The sequence below is a fragment of the Neopsephotus bourkii genome, unplaced genomic scaffold (genome assembly GCF_033783945.1).
Source record: "Neopsephotus bourkii isolate Nb327-2 ecotype Australia unplaced genomic scaffold, CSIRO-AGI_Nbou_v1 NB_196, whole genome shotgun sequence".
Taxonomy (NCBI): Eukaryota; Metazoa; Chordata; class Aves; order Psittaciformes; family Psittacidae; genus Neopsephotus; species Neopsephotus bourkii.
Genome location: NW_026900709.1, coordinates 6,387,362 through 6,405,263, shown reverse-complemented (window position 1 = coordinate 6,405,263; position 17,902 = coordinate 6,387,362). Strand labels below are relative to the sequence as shown.

The 17,902-nt window shown below is 39.8% G+C and overlaps 1 protein-coding gene across 1 annotated transcript; it reads left to right on the top strand.

Moving 5' to 3' along the window:
• The first annotated feature begins 688 nt into the window (after nucleotides 1-688).
• On the top strand, nucleotides 689-15,029 carry CPO (carboxypeptidase O). Its single transcript, XM_061375717.1, has 11 exons — nucleotides 689-768; nucleotides 4,298-4,373; nucleotides 4,743-4,867; nucleotides 7,370-7,484; nucleotides 8,526-8,627; nucleotides 9,413-9,517; nucleotides 10,219-10,329; nucleotides 11,587-11,677; nucleotides 12,244-12,446; nucleotides 13,482-13,566; nucleotides 14,761-15,029. The coding sequence occupies exons 1-11, from the start codon at nucleotides 689-691 to the stop codon at nucleotides 15,027-15,029; spliced, it is 1,362 nt and encodes a 453-aa protein (XP_061231701.1).
• The last annotated feature ends 2,873 nt before the right edge of the window (nucleotides 15,030-17,902 follow it).

The following is a 17,902-nucleotide window of genomic DNA, read 5'->3' as shown; positions in this document are numbered from 1 at the left end:
TGTCTAACTATAGCCTATTAAGCAGAAGTTTTACTCTTGATATATGAACTAAGCAAGAAATTAAATATTTGAGCCGGTCCACTAACAAAACCACTCCTTATGACAGTGTAAAGTTGATAACCAGAGACTGATGTGCTCCAACCAAAAGTGGTTTAGATGAGACTCTGATGTCCCAAACTTTTCTGTTACAGGAATGAAGGTTGTTACATTCATGTCCTTTTTTTGGCTAGATAAATGGCAGAACTGCACTTAAGAGGGGCAGAAGTGTTCCACAAAGACACAAACGCAGGAAGGAACTTGAGTTGTTCTCAAGTTCTTCCCATCCCTATGATTTTTATAAGCTAATCTTCACTAGTTGTTGTGGACCTTGCAGGTAACATTTTCTCCCATGACTATCAACTCTGTCACATAGCATTTTCAAAGATTTGAAGGTGACATATAGAAAAATCTTCTTCTTAGAAGTGCTTCAGTGAGAATGTGCTATTTGTACATAGTATGTTTTGGGATGTGGAAGAAAGCTTGGAGAACCAAATAAAAATAGAACTATTCAAAAGTTAAGTTAATGATTCAACAAGGGCAGGTTCCCTTCCAGGAGAAATCTGGTTATATATTATAATTGTACAAATAAAATGCTCAGTCCTTCTTATCTGTAGTCCTGCACTGTTGCATCTGGGTTCTGTGCACAAAGATGTGGCTTTTCCTTCCGGTCATCTTTTCTCTGGGGATGCTAATGCCTGGAAAACTCAGCTTGAAATTGCAATATGAAGGGTGAGTGTGAACGGGGTATCATGAAGAATTGTGCATGCAGTGAAATTCCCACAAACTCTGTAAGATTAATAATAATTATGAATTTAAATGCTGGAGATAAGGTTACAAAGTGGTAAGCATTGTAAGATTTGGAAAGAAAACATAAAGATGGGAAATGAAGAAAGAGGGAACCAAATCCAAGCCAAGAAAGATACAGCTGCAGCTGTAGGAGACACAGAATGCCCCTCAAATGCACCTCAGGATGCTCTGCTTCCATTAGCTGAAATTTGTTTGGCTTAGCCTCTTTCATAATGAACTTTGAAATCAGATGCCATAGGAATAGAATACCTTTTCTCAGTATATAGTTTGGGGGATGACTGTGGAAAATTATACCCATTAATAAAAGACAGCTGAAGTTATGTGAAAAAGAAGGTGTCTCAAAAGCAGCTTAGATATTGAACCCTGCTGTAAATCTGTATCAATAACTGAAGAAAACTAGTGATTTTGTCCTGACAATCCTTAACCCAAGGTGTCCTGAGAATGAGATTATCATATTTTTTTACTGATTAAGGGTTTTGAAAAGTATGAAACACCTGGTTTTGCTTTATTAACCACTCTTGGTACTGCTCTGTAAGAAAGTAAGTGATATAAAATTATGCTGTTTTCTTATCTAACCTATTTTGTTTCATTCACCCTCAACTACACAAGGACTGATAGGTTACAGCAGTTGGGATTTGCAGGAGGCACACAAATATAGTGTGGAAGCCAGCTATCCACATAGAATTTTATACACAGCATTTTCTAAAGTAAACAGAGAAAGTACCTGAATGAAAGTGCTGAATGCTTCTAGGCTGATTATATCCCCAGAATACAGCTTTTAAAAGGAGAAAAAATAAAGCAATACCTACTGCAAAGAAGTTCTTTCATAGCATACTCATTTAACAATTCTCCTGACAAAGCTCCTGGCAATATACACAGTCACTATTTCTCTCTTTAAAATGTGTTATTTTCCTTTGATAATATTTAGTCTTTAGATTTGTACCAAGGTTGCAGTCAGAGCCTGTTGATTTCACTGAATATAATTCAATGAATTCTTGGTAATGTAGTGTTCATTTCTGTTTCTAACTGCTCTCCAGGACTGAACCTGTTGAGTACTTGTATGGCATGTAAAAACACTCTTAATTGAGTGGTCAGTGTGACTTTGGGTGGGCAGCACCTGCATAAAGATGAAATAATTAGTAAAGCCCATTTTTGATGTCATTTGCTCTGTTCAACAACTTAAGTGAAATATCCAATCTATAGCATTCAAGGAAATGCAGCTTATGCTGAGAACAGGCATAGAATCATAGAATAGTTTGGGTTGGAAAGGACCTTAAGATCATCAAGTTCCAAACCCCCCCCCGGCATGGGCAGGGACACCTCACACTAAACCATGTCACCCAAGGATCTGCCCAGCCTGGCCTTGAACACCACCAGGAATGGAGCACCCACAACTTCCCTGGGCAACCCATTCCAATGCCTCACCACCCTTACAGTAAAGAACTTCTTCCTTATATCCAATCTAAACTTCCTCTGTTTAAGTTTTAACCCATTACCCCTTGTCCTATCACTACAGTCCCTAAGAGTCCCTCCCCAGAATCCTTATAGCCCCCCTTCAGATACTGGAAGGCTGTCCTTCAACTTGGTAAGAAAGATTGACTGGAGCATTTTAAAAACTGTTGTTCTCACATGGTCACATGAGTTGACTTTGCAGTTCTCCACTGAGAGTCCTAGTCCGTAATCATAAATGAATGTGTGCTTTCTAATCTTAGTTTACTATTAAAAATGATTTGTCTCCGCACTGGCTATTGTAAAAGGTTTATCAGTAAATAAGGGCTGGCCATCTGGCAGCAATCTGACTGTCTGGCATTTCTTTCATTTGGTGTAATGAAGACATAATGTCAATGAGGATAGAAAGATATTACAGGATATTGTTTCCTTCCCTGATAAACAAAGAGCAAAGCAATCCCAGGCATTTAGAAAGAATAAACTCTGAACTGCAGCTGAGAAGTTCTCCTAGCTAAGATGTTCATCCTGCATCTACAAGGTTTATTACAAAGTTATCATGGCTGTTATACCAAACTGTTAGCAATGCAAATGTAATCATTTTGCCCCATAGATGAAGGCCTTATATGTTAACAGCATCTCCTGAACCAGTAATAAACAGCCCATTTTAACAATCAGTTGTTATATGTTTATCAACAAAGGTGATATTTTCAAAAGAGATGTAAAAAAAGCCCCATAACCCCCTGTTTTTCAGTGGATAATGTGAATGAATAATGAATTCTATTTGCATGTATATTAAGCTGATAATTGTACATTTGTTTATGGAAGCACGAATGATAGCAGTTGCAGTTCAATTGATGAGAGCATATTATATTGATGGCCATAATGACTATGGCCATGCAAGACTTTTGCAACATGAAATTCTGTTATGAAAGCTTTAACATGTAAAATGTTCTTTTTTTGTACTTTTGTAGAAGCTCCAAGGCTCCTTGAAGTCAGTGAAGGGACTGTGAAGCAGTAGTTATTGGTTGCTAACAAATACGAACACTTCTCGGGTTCCCCATTCTATCACATCAGGAGTGGATAACTGCTGTCTTACTGTTGAGTGATGTAATGTAGTCATCAAAATGCACTTCTCATTCTGAAACCCTTTCATTAGAAATGGCACACTTGCTGTCAATCCTGGAAAGTTGATCTTACGCAACACTGAAAGAATTACAAAGAGGATTTTAATAGAAGAGAGAGATTTGGGTTTTGTGCATTTCCAACTATTTTAAGTTGTTCTTTCTGAACTATCAGTATTTTTTTTCAGATTAAGATTGTAGTAAATTAAAGTTTCATGGTTCCTCACAAAAATATACACTCAGACACTGGATCTGTGTATCTTTCTTTGTTAGAAATATAGAATTATAGACCCTGTACCAGAAATTTTTATTTTCTGCAAACTGAATAAGTGTATGCAAGTCTGGAGAGCACACTAGTCACTATTTATGGAATAAATTGACTATTCTCATAGCAAGTAGTTTCTAAACATTCCAAGCTCTCATCAATGTTCATTTGCCATGATTATCTAATGGTTTTACATGCTGAAGTAGAAGAGCAAAGCACCAAATCTATCTGGAACATCTTATAAAATAAATAGTTTATTATATATCACAGATGATTTTGGTTTGGCTCTGGTCCTGCAAAGGCAGAAATATAGATGCCCTGACAACCAGAGCTCATGTGAGCAGTTATTTCAGTGGAGCTAGTATGGTGAATAAATAGTTGCCACTTTCAAGGAAGTAGACTTAACACTCAAGCAACAGAAAACTCGTATCACTTAGTCCTGTTTGCAGCTAAAACATTCCAGGAATTCATCACTCGGACATGTTTTTCTTGGAAGAGCACTCATTTACATGTTCTGTCTTCCTTCTATGTAACAAAATACCTCCTTTTGACTTACGGAATCATGGATACTTTAACAGACATTAAAACTGATCTTGTCTCTCTGCTGAATTCCCAGGGATCAGGTTTTGCATATTGTGCCAGAAACATTTCAGCAAGCCCAGCTTCTTCAGCATCTTTGCAGCAGTTTACTGGTAAGAAAGAATAACCATGTGTACCAAAAAAGCATAGTGGGGTCTTGGAGTACAAAACAGATTTACAAGTAACTTTGGACAGGAAGGAAGGTTAAAGTAAATTCGAAAAAGCTTTAACTAACTTTTCTTACTGTAGGGTGGAAGTGCTCTTCTTTATGGAAAGAAGTTAGTTTTCTTGCATGGCTCTGTGAAGGCACTGCTTCTTATGAGTGGTGCCTGAGTCAATGGAAGCACTATGGCTGGAGAACAGTTAAGGGGAGAATTTGAAGGAAAAGTTCTTCCATTTATTGATATGAAGCTACTCTATATTATATACATTTTCTCATTCCAAAACTGGCTTGACTGTGCATTTCTTTCTTCTCTGCACAGCTGGATTTGTGGAAGCCTCTGCTACCTGAAGACATTGGGGCTGGAGAAGACCTGCACATGAGGGTCCCAGCCCCTCTGGTGCAGGAGGTGAAAGACAGCTTAGATCAGCATATGATCTCTTACAGGTACAATCTCTAATTTCACAATGGGAAAGGCTGGCTCTAGCAATATTCCTCGCTATCACAAAATGACCTAGCCCTTTCCAATGAACAGTCAGCAAGTACTGATGAGAGGAGTCAACCTTTGTTCCAAGTGCCTCTGACTTACCTTGACCTGCCCAATGCACAGATGCTATATATACACCTTTGAGTTTTAAAAGCACATTCCCCTGTTTATTCACCTTCCAGCTAGCAAGGGCTGTGATTTGGAAGTGGGATCTGTGACAGCCTAATCTGTCTTGTTTCTTGCTGTTGCTTTCTCAGTGCCAGAGGTTGAAGCTCAGAGGTGCAACTCTTTATTTAGCCTAAAGTCAGGAAGCCAGACCTGGTACAACCACTACTTACAGGAGAATGCTTTGCTCTTGGAAAGCATTGATATTTGAACACAGGGTCCTCTCTATTTTGGAGTCCTCAAATGTTTAATTAGTGTCACTGAAGAGAAGCAGTCTCTGTAGCTCTCCTCTTCCCTAGTCTTTTGTTGCTCCTTTGGTTTGGAGAAGAGCCCTTACAAAGTGAATATTCAGCCAGTTTCTTTCAATCTGTAGTTTTCTACCCCTATCTCCCTCCAGGCTGGTGAGAATTTCCTGGTACCATCCAGCCGAACAGAGATATTCCAGACAAAGGTTACAGTGTCAGGTGCCCATTGTGCACACAGTTGGGAGCCACAAGATGCAAATGGCCCCTGATGCTTTATCATACCTACCCAGCCACACATCTTCACTGACTGCCAGCTTCTGCTTTAAACTAGATCACCTAATCCAGATGCAAAGAGTATTTATAAAGCCAAATGGCTTGAAATAAGATCTACTTTTTCAGTTAACCAGTAGCTAGCTATATTTCATACGAACAATCCTGTAGTCATTCAGGGCTGGTGATAAACAGCCTATGGGCATACAAGTATATATTTACCAGACAAAGATAAGTTAAAGGATGATTGGAGCCACTTCAAAGCCGTGAAGTGTTAAAGTTGATCTTGACATCCTGCATCTTTCCCCATTAATTCTTTTTAGTAAGTGTGATGCCCTGACAACCAGAGATGGGGAGAGATGAGTTTGAAGCCAGTACAAATTATCTAACATCAAGTTTAGACATTCAGGACTTAGGCAACATTCCAGAAGATATTTAACCTCTTATTTATATCAAGGCTTTTCATATTCTGATGGTTTCAATTGATTCTAGTGAAAATTTAAAAACTAAACTCAAGTTAGCAGCTTAGTCTTTTTTTCTTTTCTTTTTTTTTTTCCTTTTTCTTGCTTTAGGGCTAGAACTGTATCCACATTGTATAGGGACCTAAAGAAAGAGGTGGCTAATTCAAGAGTGAAGATGAAATTTGGCTTTGTATTGCAAAGGGGGTGAGATGAGTATGGCAATGTTAGAGTTAAAGTTCCTATAACACATTCAATGCAGGAACCACCTTTTAGAAGGCAGTTGACATGCAAGGAAGGTAACATGCCAGTCAGGTATATAATGAGAGAGACATAAATGACAAATTATAATCAGGGCATCAATATTCTGACTGTGTAAGACTCTGGGATTTCAATTCACCAGACTGTGATAAGGCATTTTACATGTGTGGTTGCATTTCAAGGGAATTTACACTGGCTGAATTTTAGTTTGAAGTTCAGATGTGAATAAATATCAAAGCTTAGAGTGAAAATCAGCTGTAACTACTCTTAAAAGTTTCTTATTTGCAGAAATGTGAATCAGTGGTACTGTCAGCAGAATAGCCCATTAGCATTTACAGTGGTTGAAATCAACAGTGTTTAAGTGTTTAAGCTACCTTTGCAATTGTCTTATCGCAAGTGTTACAATGAGCACAGATTTGTAACAGTGTTACAAGGGCCTGATTATGCTTAGAAAGCACAGTGTATGATCCAAAGTCTCCTGAAGCCAAGGAAAAGGTTTTAGTGACTCCCTTGATCATGGAACCACACATGTGCTATGCTCATTTCCAAACTCATTTGTAGGTAAAAAAGCAAAAAGAGCATTTTGAAGGAAAGAGGGGGTTTGTTCTGATTCTGGCAAATTACAATGGATACTTCAGTGAAGTCTTTGCAAATTGAAAATGTCTCCATAAAATACAGTGAAACACTAATGGTAAATTTTCCACTTTTCCCTCCTTTCCCCAAAAGGTGGTATTTTAGAGTTTTACCCAGAAGTACAAGTGGTGTAGAAAGGAAAGATACCAAACACTTTCTTTTTATATATAAAATTGTCAATCTTAAAATTAAAAAAAAAATATATCTGATAAAGTTACGACTTTATTGTTTAAATCCAGCAAAAACTTTGAACTTCCTCTTACATGAAAGTAATCATTATGCTGATGGTGGTGAATTTGCCAGGCAGTCCACAACAGAAGAGGCTAAATCCTTTCATTTGTTGATGTAAGCAATGTACCCACCAGGATAGTTCTGCAGTAACTGTTAGGGATTGGTTTCTTTCCTACCTCTCCCTTTTCTCTTCCCTCAGCATCCTAATACCTGATGTGCAGGAACTTGTGGATCAGAGCATGCCAAGGGAAAGGAGCAGCCCCAGGCAGGTCCCAAAGGGTTATGACTACACCCAATATCACCCAATGGAAGAGGTAAAGATGAATGCAAGACTGCTTGCTTGCTTTCTAGATGCTATTTTGTAAATGCCACAAGAAGCAACTTTATGCTTGCAGAAAGCTCAGCTGAAGTCAGTGGAGCTCTTTCTAGCTTTCTTCTTTGCAGAATTAGTCCCCACTCTTTGACTACAATGTTGGTCTGGTTGAATTGAACATGAATTTGCAACTGATTTTGATTAAATCCTCAGTTCTTCCCTGACCAAAATCTAAATGCTCTGCATGAAACAGCCATATGCTTTTGCAGATAATAATCTGGGGTTCAGATGATTGCTTTGCTATCTTTCTACCCTATCATGCTTTATAATTATCTCAAGCGTTTATTTGTGTAAGCCCTAGTATGTTTGATGCTGAGACAAATGTGAAGTGCAATGACTATTGTGGTCTCTGGAATCCTGCTGAGGAAGAAGAGATGAACAGTGGGAGATCTGTAGAAAGAAGTAATTTAAGGACAGGTTTTTGACATTCTCTCTGAAGGAGAGAATAATGTCATAAGGGTGGGTTGTGAAGACTTCTTGGTGCTATGTTTCATAGACCAGTGGGTAAGCCTGGACACAGGCAGACCATGCTGGTATTCTCCCTCCCATCCACATAGTAAGTGTGAGAGCAGAGTCAAACCTCATGTATGTTTTGTTTGAGCTACCTATTGGGAATGACTGCTGCTGAGCTCAGATGCAGAAAATCAGTACTGATAGGGAAGAGACTGTGGTGCTATTTTGAAGATTTGACAGTGTGGCTCCATGTCTGGTGAAGTCAACAGAAAGACTCCCAGTAGGATGAGCATGTGGAATGAGGTTTAGAATGGAGTATCAGTGTGGTATTGCAGTGATGTTGCGTTCTAACACCCAGTAAGATACAGCCATGCCTTTGCTCAGAGATGAGTGGAAGGCCTTCCATGAGTGTTAAGTGATACCACAGCTTGAAATAAGCTCTAATATTGCTTGTCTAAGCAAAAGAAAATGCTTTAATCTGGAAATGTTGGTGGAAAGAGAAGGAAACTCACACTCTATGACTATTTAGATTTATCAATGGATGACTGAGATCCAGAACAGCAACAGTGAGCTGGTGACTCAGCACTACCTGGGGAATACAGTCGAGAATCGACCGATGTATTATCTGCAGGTAAGAGGCGAGCTTTCTTAAAATGAATAAAAGGTATCTCCATAAAAAAGTACACAGGAGAAGGCAGGATTCAGATTTTTCCTAAAACAGTGCTCATCCCAATTCATTAAAATAACAGGAGATGGTTTTAGTCCTCGACAGTACAAGTAAGACTTGCCAATTTCCATACATATTATCACTATAACCTTGCTATTGGTATTATACAGTGAAAACAACAAATTTAACAGAAGTCTTGCTTAGAAATACAAATCAAGCTGAAATTGGCCTGGCAATAGCTGCGTGTGAGGATAAAGAGTTTTGCTTTGTTGTTTCTATTACCTTTTACAGCATATAGCCTTTCTGCTAGGAGTATTCCATGACATTTTGTATTGGACATTCTAGTAAAAACCATAGTCTTAATAATTGTATTAGTTATTGCCTAATCTGTTCCTATCACTGTGTAAAATTAGATTCCCTGCCTTTTTGTGCTTCCCTTTCTTAAAAACAATTAAATAAATCTCAAAGTAAGAACAACCAGTCCTGTGAATGACTAGTATAAATGAAAAAGAAACTGTTTCATTGACATTCCTGCTCAACAGACACTCTCAAACTCTTGCCCTGTGACACTACAGAGTGGGGGGTTATTAGGAAAAGGAGATAGTCATAATGATGTTTGTAATAATAATAATAATAATCTCAGATGGCTTAATAACATATCAAGACACATACTTTTCTCTCTGTATTATGCTAGGCTATTTTATTCTAATGTAACAGATTTCCAAATGATCATTTTTACCCTCTTTCAGATCAGTCAACCATCGGATAAAACCAAAAAGATCATTTGGATGGACTGTGGGATTCATGCCAGAGAATGGATCGCTCCAGCTTTCTGCCAGTGGTTTGTGAAAGAAGTGAGTCCTTGCTTTTCCACTGAGAGAATAAAACCCCCCATATAATTTCAGATACTTCAGCTCTCTTCTCTATTTTGGTATCAAGAATTATGCTTTTCTACTAAAATATTATTTTCAAAATAAGTACAAAGTACAGATACCTGTGGAGACCAAAGTTCTAATCAGAGTTTAAGATGAGATGTGGGAGAATATATTTGTTAGCTCATTGTTTCCTCCACCTGAATTGATTCAAAGACACTGAACTTGATAGTGATCTCGCAATATCACAGAGTGGTTTTTGGATCAAACTGCTTTGCACCACAAACCCACAGTTCCCCTTAAATAAAGCAACCCTGAAATATGGTAAAGCAATGTTCCATGTGCATGGGAAGTACCTGGTGCACAGGTACGCTATCGTGCAGCTTTCATACCTATATCTGTATGAAGTGCGCTATACACTGTACTTTTGTAAATGGCAACAGGTGGATACAGGATGAGTCTCTGCTCATGGCAGGGGAGCTGGAACTAGAGATGATCTTAAGGTCCTTTCCAACCCAAACCATTCTGTGATTATATGATAACAATATATCTGGGGAACACGGTGATCTTGAATACCATGGTGATACCCAGTAGGGGGTGATCCCCTGATGATAGTTCTAAACTAGCTCTTTCCAGATTACCACTAGATTCTCTGCTCAACCCTCTGTATTTTTTCTTTTCAGATTCTTCAGAATTACAAATCTGACACAAACATAGGCAGATTTCTGCAGAATTTGGACCTCTACATCTTGCCAGTCCTCAATATTGATGGCTACATCTATTCCTGGGAAAAAGTAAGTAATGAAAATCCAGGAACTAGGTGGAAAGTTAGATGTGCATAGCATGTTTTGTTAATTTTAGATACAATCATAGCAATTATATTTATACAGAGAACAGTGACAGAATCATTACTCACATAAATCCTCTCCTGGCAGAGAGATTTTGTTTCTTCCAGTAAATCAGCAGTCACTTGAGATTACAGGGCTAGAAATTCCTGGCAAATGTCATGAGCCTTGGGAAAAGAGGACAAAACCACAGGATCAATTGCTTTTGGGTATCTGGGGATGGACTTATTTCTCTGCTAACAGCTCAAGGCTTGGCTGCTGGGGTTAAGCATGTCTGGAAGAGTCAGTCATTCTCTGCAAGAGATCTCAACTAGCAGATGGGTCTAAGCACCTCTGCAGCATGGGACAGGGGGAGAAGAGGTGAAATACTTGGCTATTTGGTTTTGAAGTAGGAGTACACTCCAAAAAAAGTCTTCCTTTTCTGATAGGGAGAATAATGCAAACTGTTGGTCTTCAGCAGCTCTCATCATTCTTCCAGGCTCCTGAGTCCAGCCAAAACACCTTTTAATGCAGGACCTTAGCATGGCCTAACAAGCTCAGCCTAACACCATATGGATCCTGCTTGTTCCCCGGCAGGTTTGGGGCACAACCACACATTGCAAATGGATTCATTGGTAATTCAGCTGGGAAGCTCATAAAGGCAGTGCTGTGAACTCTCAGGGAAATAAGTACAGAGTCATAGAATTATAGAGTAGTTAGGGTTGGAAAGGACCTTAAGATCATCTAGTTCCAACCCCCCTGCCATGGGCAGGGACACCTGTACAGCAGTGAATATAGCAGGGAACCAAGGAACAACATGCAAGATTAGCTGACAATAGAAATATTCATCTTCCTGAATCTGAAACAAACAGAAGTTGGGCTATCATCCCTTGGACACAGGTATCCCTCACAATGCCAAGTCTTTCTTAAAAGTGCAGCACTGGATGGAAGCAGTTGAGTACTCATAAAAAGCACACAACTTCTTTTAAAGCTTGGAAGGCTCATTTCAAGGTACAAGCAGGCTTGTGGAAGATGACAGCCTGGCTGTAGTAGATAAAGTGTTCCATCACTAAGCTTTATCACCCTCGCGTATAGAGTTGCACACTTACAATGCAGGAGTTACTGAGAATGCAGAGGTCTAAAATAAAAGAGCCGTTACTTCATGTTATTACCAGGCCCTATGGATCATTGAGTTGCTATAATGTAACTGAAGTTACTTTTGTTTAGGACCGTTTATGGAGGAAAAATCGTTCTCCATATATGAATGGCACCTGCTATGGCACAGATCTGAACCGAAACTTCAATTCCTCCTGGGGCAGTAAGTTCCAGCTATTTCAGATCAACAACACAAATGTAAAGCAAGAGTAATAGCTAGTCTCTGAAATAAGATGAAGACCTGTAAGAAAGAAACACTTATCTTGTTGTCATCAAAACAGATGTAAAAATAAAAACCTGGTCTGTAAAAATATTATCATTGACTTTCAACTGGCATTTATTTTTGTGAGCAGAAAATTGCTGCTTATATAACTATACCTCTAATTCACGGCAGGAGCAAGCATCAGCTCCTAGGTAGCAATGTTAGGAGTTAGTCACTTAACAGCCAGTATTTATGTTTGCCATGAATTTCAAGGAGCATCCCTGGCAGGTGGTGTGCTGTGGTGGTGTCAAAGTGTTTTTGTTGCAGTCAGCCTGTAAACAAGAGTTAAATACTTCAGTCTTGTAGCAAATTTTAGTTGCTACCAACAGGGTATAATGTTGAAGTCCCACTGAGCAATCTAGTCTTCCTGCCCATATAAACACATGCCTTAACACTCTAAGGTAGATTTCCCCGTTTCCTCTGAACTGTTTCCTCTCCTTTGATTCATTTTTTGTGTTCCTCTCCAGGTATTGGTGTTTCTTATAACTGCAGCAGTATCATCTTCTGTGGATCTGGACCAGAATCAGAGCCTGAGACAAAAGCTGTGGCGCAATTAATTGAAAAGAAGAAGAGTGACATTTTGTGCTATTTAACAATTCACTCCTATGGACAGTACATCCTCATTCCGTATGGTTCCACAACTGAACCTGCAAGTAACAGTGAAGAACTGGTAGGGCAAAACATTTATAGTCTGCATTTGTAGAGAATGAGTTCAGGCAGTAGCATGTGGCACAACTCTACCTGCCCCATTGCCTTTCCTTCAGAGGAGCTGGGCTGACTCAGGGGCTTGTTTCCCAGAGGTACTGTTGCTCCACACAGTATGAACAAGGTCTGTTTGCCACAGAATTAATCCTAATCCTTCACCTTAAATCAGGAAAATGGAACTATTACAGAGAGGGTTACTGCAGTGCAACGCAAGTGGAGAAGAGCACCAAATTCTTGTTGCATACAGGAATCACAGATTTGTTTAGGCTGGAAAAGATCTTTAAGATCATCAAACCCAGCCATTAACCCAGCACTGCCCAAGTCCACAACTAAACCACATTCCCAAGTGCTTCAGGTTCTCAGCACATTATATATACATGGTTGTCAGCGATTGTGTCTAGAAAGAGTATTTCAAATGTGGCTCACCAGGAGAATGGAAGCAAATTAGACACCTACTTCTTGGTTACTTCTAACCCTCAGCTTCTGAGTGTTCTAATTTGAATCATTAATATATGTATTTATGAACTAGCTGCAGCACTAGTAAAGAGCACAAGGCATTTTGGGTTTGGACTTCGTCTGAGTCACTGAAGAATTCATTTAGTCTGTCTATGGCTCAGTTTCTAAAGATGGTGGAATACAGGATGTGTGGCAATATAACAAGTGTGAGATTAATCAGTGCTGCCATCAGTTTCAGTATGCTATGCAGCATAGACTGATTCTGCGGAATCCAGCCCTGTAGCTTTATAACAAAGCAATTATCTTTTCTACCTAATAGAAGAGTAACTTTTAAAACTTCAGCATAATTTGCATTTAAAAAGTCAAGAGCAATTTGCCCAAATGTTTGTAATGGATTTCACTAGTCTTGAATTAATAATACCAAAACTTAAAGTTGATCACATGTAAATGTAAAACTGAATGAGACAGAAATATTGGTCCACTCAAAATAATTGCCAAACATATTGGCACTGATGACCATGCTTTTCTTATTTTGAATTTACAGATGTATGTTGCAGAGAAAGCAGCTGCTGCCCTGATGGAAAAGTACGGGACCAGCTATGAAGTAGGATCAACCTCTTTAATTTTATGTAAGTTTTTTTATGTTTCCCTTTGATTGTTCTGTTTTTTCAAAGAAAAGAGTCATTCTTGTGTCACAAGCATCAGTAAATATTCTTTTGCTGAGTTTCCTCTTTGAGTAATATTTAATGGGCTGGTTCAGTGGATCATCTAAGCAGCAGTCATTTTAATACAAGATAACACTGTAAATTATAAAGCTGACTGAGGGAAAGAAGGAAGCATTGATCAGAAGCTAGTTCCTACATGAATTCCTCACAGATACATCATAGGGGCCAGAAGGAGATCTGTGATAGATCATCCTGATCCTGCTGAAGTCAGCAGCCAAAATCCTATTTGTCTTCACTGGAGTCAAGCAAAAATTAAAATCCCAATCAGGTCTGTAGTAACTCCCTCAGACATTATCACATGGCAGCTGCTTGCAGTTCTGTGTGAAATATGTTGGTTTCAGCCTTGTTCCTAATAGACTTGGTAGCCACATCACAAACACAGCATCACAGCTGATACTAGTTGACAGCCTGTACACAGAGGACCAGCAGGCCCTAGAGACTACCTGGTAAACCCAGTATCTTCCCAGTAAGCAGTAAGTCATGCCTATCACTTAGAACAGTAAGTGGTTGGCTCCAGTACCCATGTGGTTTTGCATATTCACAGGGTCTGTCTGTGCCAGTCTCAGAGTCACTTGAGTCACCTACTGCATGGGCAATGTATAAGGTAACTTAACCAGGCTTAGGACTGCATCTTGCTAGGGTTTGTACTTTTACTAAATAGGTAAGAAAAAAAGTTTTGTGAGGCATATGAACAATGATACAGGGAACAGACAGAAATTTTTCTGGCTTGACCAACATTATGCTTAAAAACAAATACACAAAGAAATTCCAGGCAGTGTCAATGCAGGAAATGAAGTACCAGAGCAGATAAATGGCCAATCCATCTTGTATCCCACACTAGTCACAGTAAAATGCTAAAAACACAGAATCCGTGGAACTCATGAATCTTATGAAGAATTGTTTCACTTAGGAAGCTCCATGGAAAACTTTTAGTATAATTAAGAATTGCAACACATAGAAATTCTGCTCTCCATGTCACAGTGATATGTGGTTATTGCTTAGTTCAGGGTTTCTAGTAGAATCTTCCATTAACTATAGCAGAAAGTATTTCCAACAATGCTTAATACAGATCTCTCCCCTTTATTTTTCAATTCACAGACAGTAACTCAGGCTCCTCACGGGACTGGGCTCACATGATTGGCATTCCTTTCTCCTACACATTTGAACTGCGAGACAAGGGTACTCATGGATTTGTTCTACCCCCTGACCAGATACAGCCCACATGTGAGGAGACTATGTTGGCTGTGACAACTATCATAGACTATGTTGATCACAAGTATTTCCCAGGCGGGGCTGTGATGCTGTCCTCCAGCAGCCTGGGCCTAAGCCTTTACCTCAGTATCGTACTTACATGGACTGTTTCTTAAAAATGGCTTTGAGGACCCAGCAAGAGACTCCCATGCAAAGTACGCTATCTATTTCTTTGAAAAGACAAAATTACATGAGCAGAGGAACTAAATGTCAAGTATTTCAATAAAGGCTCATCCCACAAAATACAAGCGTCCACTTATGGTTTTGATAGCTATGTTTTAGGGGAAAATGAAAGAATGAAGAGCTGTGGCAATTTCCCAGACTCTACTTGCTTGCTCTGCAAGAAACCAGCTTGAGTACACACAGCACTGTTACTCCCTGGTTCTTGAGCATGTTTTCAGGGATTCAACTGGGTCAGCCACAGTCCTGCTCTGTCACAACTGTCCCTACCACCTGGCCCTGTTGATACAGGCAGATTAGTGAAGCTAGAAACAGCCCAATCCTACAAAAATACAAAAGGGAAAAGGAAGAGGAGGATGGGGTGCTATTCCTACAGAGCAAACCTGAGACTGAGTCCTTTGTGTCCTTAACTTCCCAAACTGTGCAACTGGTGGAGACAAAAAGTCTCCTGAAGTCAGACTCTTGAGTGATTTCATTACAGGCTGTAGGTAAAGAAAGCCTATTTACAGAGGGGTTCCTTTCTAAAAAAGCCTCATTAAACCTTTGGGAGCCTGCAGGCTGCAGGGATGTGCTGAGGATACTCATGTGAAGCTGGAAGCTCAGCGGAGTGCCACAGGAAGGAAATGTTTCAGCCCATTGAGCAGGAGCCCTCCACCTGAGCCACTCGAAAAGAAACACCAAGGAAAGAGCTTCTGTGTTATTACAGCCAACATCAGAGGGTCTAAGGCATTCACTGAAATAGGGAAGACCTATTTTAACCTCTATTCTTGTCTGGTTTTTAATACAGGAGTCGCATATCCCAGAAGTATGTCTACCAAGCTTTGCTATTACAGATAATAGGATGGATCTTTTTTCCTGATAGAAAATGAAAGTCCGGGGGCAGAGGGGTCTGTACGAAATGTCTCATTTTCTTGGCAAATTTCAAGATTCTGCTTGAAAATTGAAAGTGTTCTAACCAGAGATTTTAAACAAAAATATTTCCAACTTGCTGTTTTTCCTCTCTGACTGCTTGAAGGCTAGTGATGACAAATGCAGACCAAGAGCTTGTGCCAGACAACTCACAGCTAAAGAACATAGAAAGGACTGAAATATTAGTGTCCTCAAGTTATAAAGTACAAGAGTCAGTGACTTGACTAAGATCTAACAAAGGGTCTGAGGCAGAACCTAAAAAATTCTTTAGTCCAATTCTCTTCCAGTGATGTCAAGAGAAGCACTTGAGCATGGTACTGTTCAAAAAGAAATAAAAAGGATAAAACCTTGCAGTCACTTTTCCAAAGCATACCCTATTGTCATTTCGTCTGTACTGTAATTTGACAAACCTTAGCTCATGTCCACAGATTATTACCAATTGGTGTAGCTAAATCTGTCTAACTCCTGCAGGTTCCCCAGAGCATAGTCCTTTCAGACCAACCACTCACTTACAGTAAGACCCATCTGTTGCTGGGCTCTATAGCAGAAGGTGTCACTAATTAGCACTTCTCACAGGAGCATCACTCCCCCAAACTTATGTTTACTTCAGGATGTGACTTGTAAGTCTTTATATTTGTATTTGTATACTGTGTCTTTGGAACTTTAAGGAACAAAACAAGTCTATCTGAACTATGACTGTAAGGTGTCTTTAACCAAATAGGGCTTGACCACTAGTGTTTCATGGCCATTTGTTGGTAAACAGCAGTGAAGCTCCCCAGTGCCACCAGCAGCAGATGGCAGTGCCCTTTGGGAACTGATGCCCACACGTGCACCTTGCCAAAGCCAACCCAAACTTGGGCTGCCTCCGAGTGCTTTCAAAACTAACCTTTGACTATACTGGGACAAAAATGTTGATGGCCAGGGCTTCTTTACTGGATTCAGAAACATTGCACAGCCTTTAGGCCAAGAACCAGATAAAAGGGAGCTGGGTTTTGCTGATCTTGGGTACATTTGCTGCAATTGTTTACCACTACAAGATACAGCCAGGTGTGTCCCAGAGTTAATGATCAGGTTTCTGTGGACTGGCTTAGTCCCTTATTAGCTCCTCTTGTTGTAATAACCACCATCAGGGAGGGGAAGAGGCACCTTGAAGGGGGTTGACGTAAGAATCACAGAAGTGGAGAGGTAGACTTTGCAAAGAAAAAAGAAGAGAGAAAGACAGACATTTGCCAATAACCATTAGCTAGCATTATCTAGAAGAATCAGCGTCAGCACACTGATCATGCCTGGTCTTACAGCTCCTTGGATCTGTCAGCCATGATGCACTCACATAGCGAAACCACAAATTAAGGTTGTGTGGAAGCAGCACCTTGCCCCACTACCACTGCAGAGCAGACGTCCTGCAGTGAGTGCTTACAGCCCCTTTTAGGAACTACCATTGCACAAGCAAGCCACAACCACTAACAGGCCAAAACTGCAGCAAGTTGATCCTTACAAACATTACATGGGCTATATATTTCATACACCCTCCCAGTTTGCCAGCTTCTCTGAGTACCTTTTGTGATGGCAAAACAGTGGTAGGTATGGCTGACAAAAATCACTGGAGAGAGGGTGCATTTCATCAACCATATTTTGCAAAGGAAAATTTGAAAGAAAAACATAGTATGGATGTCTCTACTGAAATGCCCCTTATTTCATGACTCCATTGCCCAGCTTTCTCTCTCCTGCATTCCTTCGCTGCTTTCTCTGACCCTTGCCAGGTTTTGCTTTATGATGAAGTATGGAAAGAGCTGCATTCTGATTTATTGCATGCTAGCAGAAGCACAGCATTATCCTACCAACACAACAGTGTGACTTCTGACACATGCAAAACTATATGATACTTTTACTCACTGGGGTT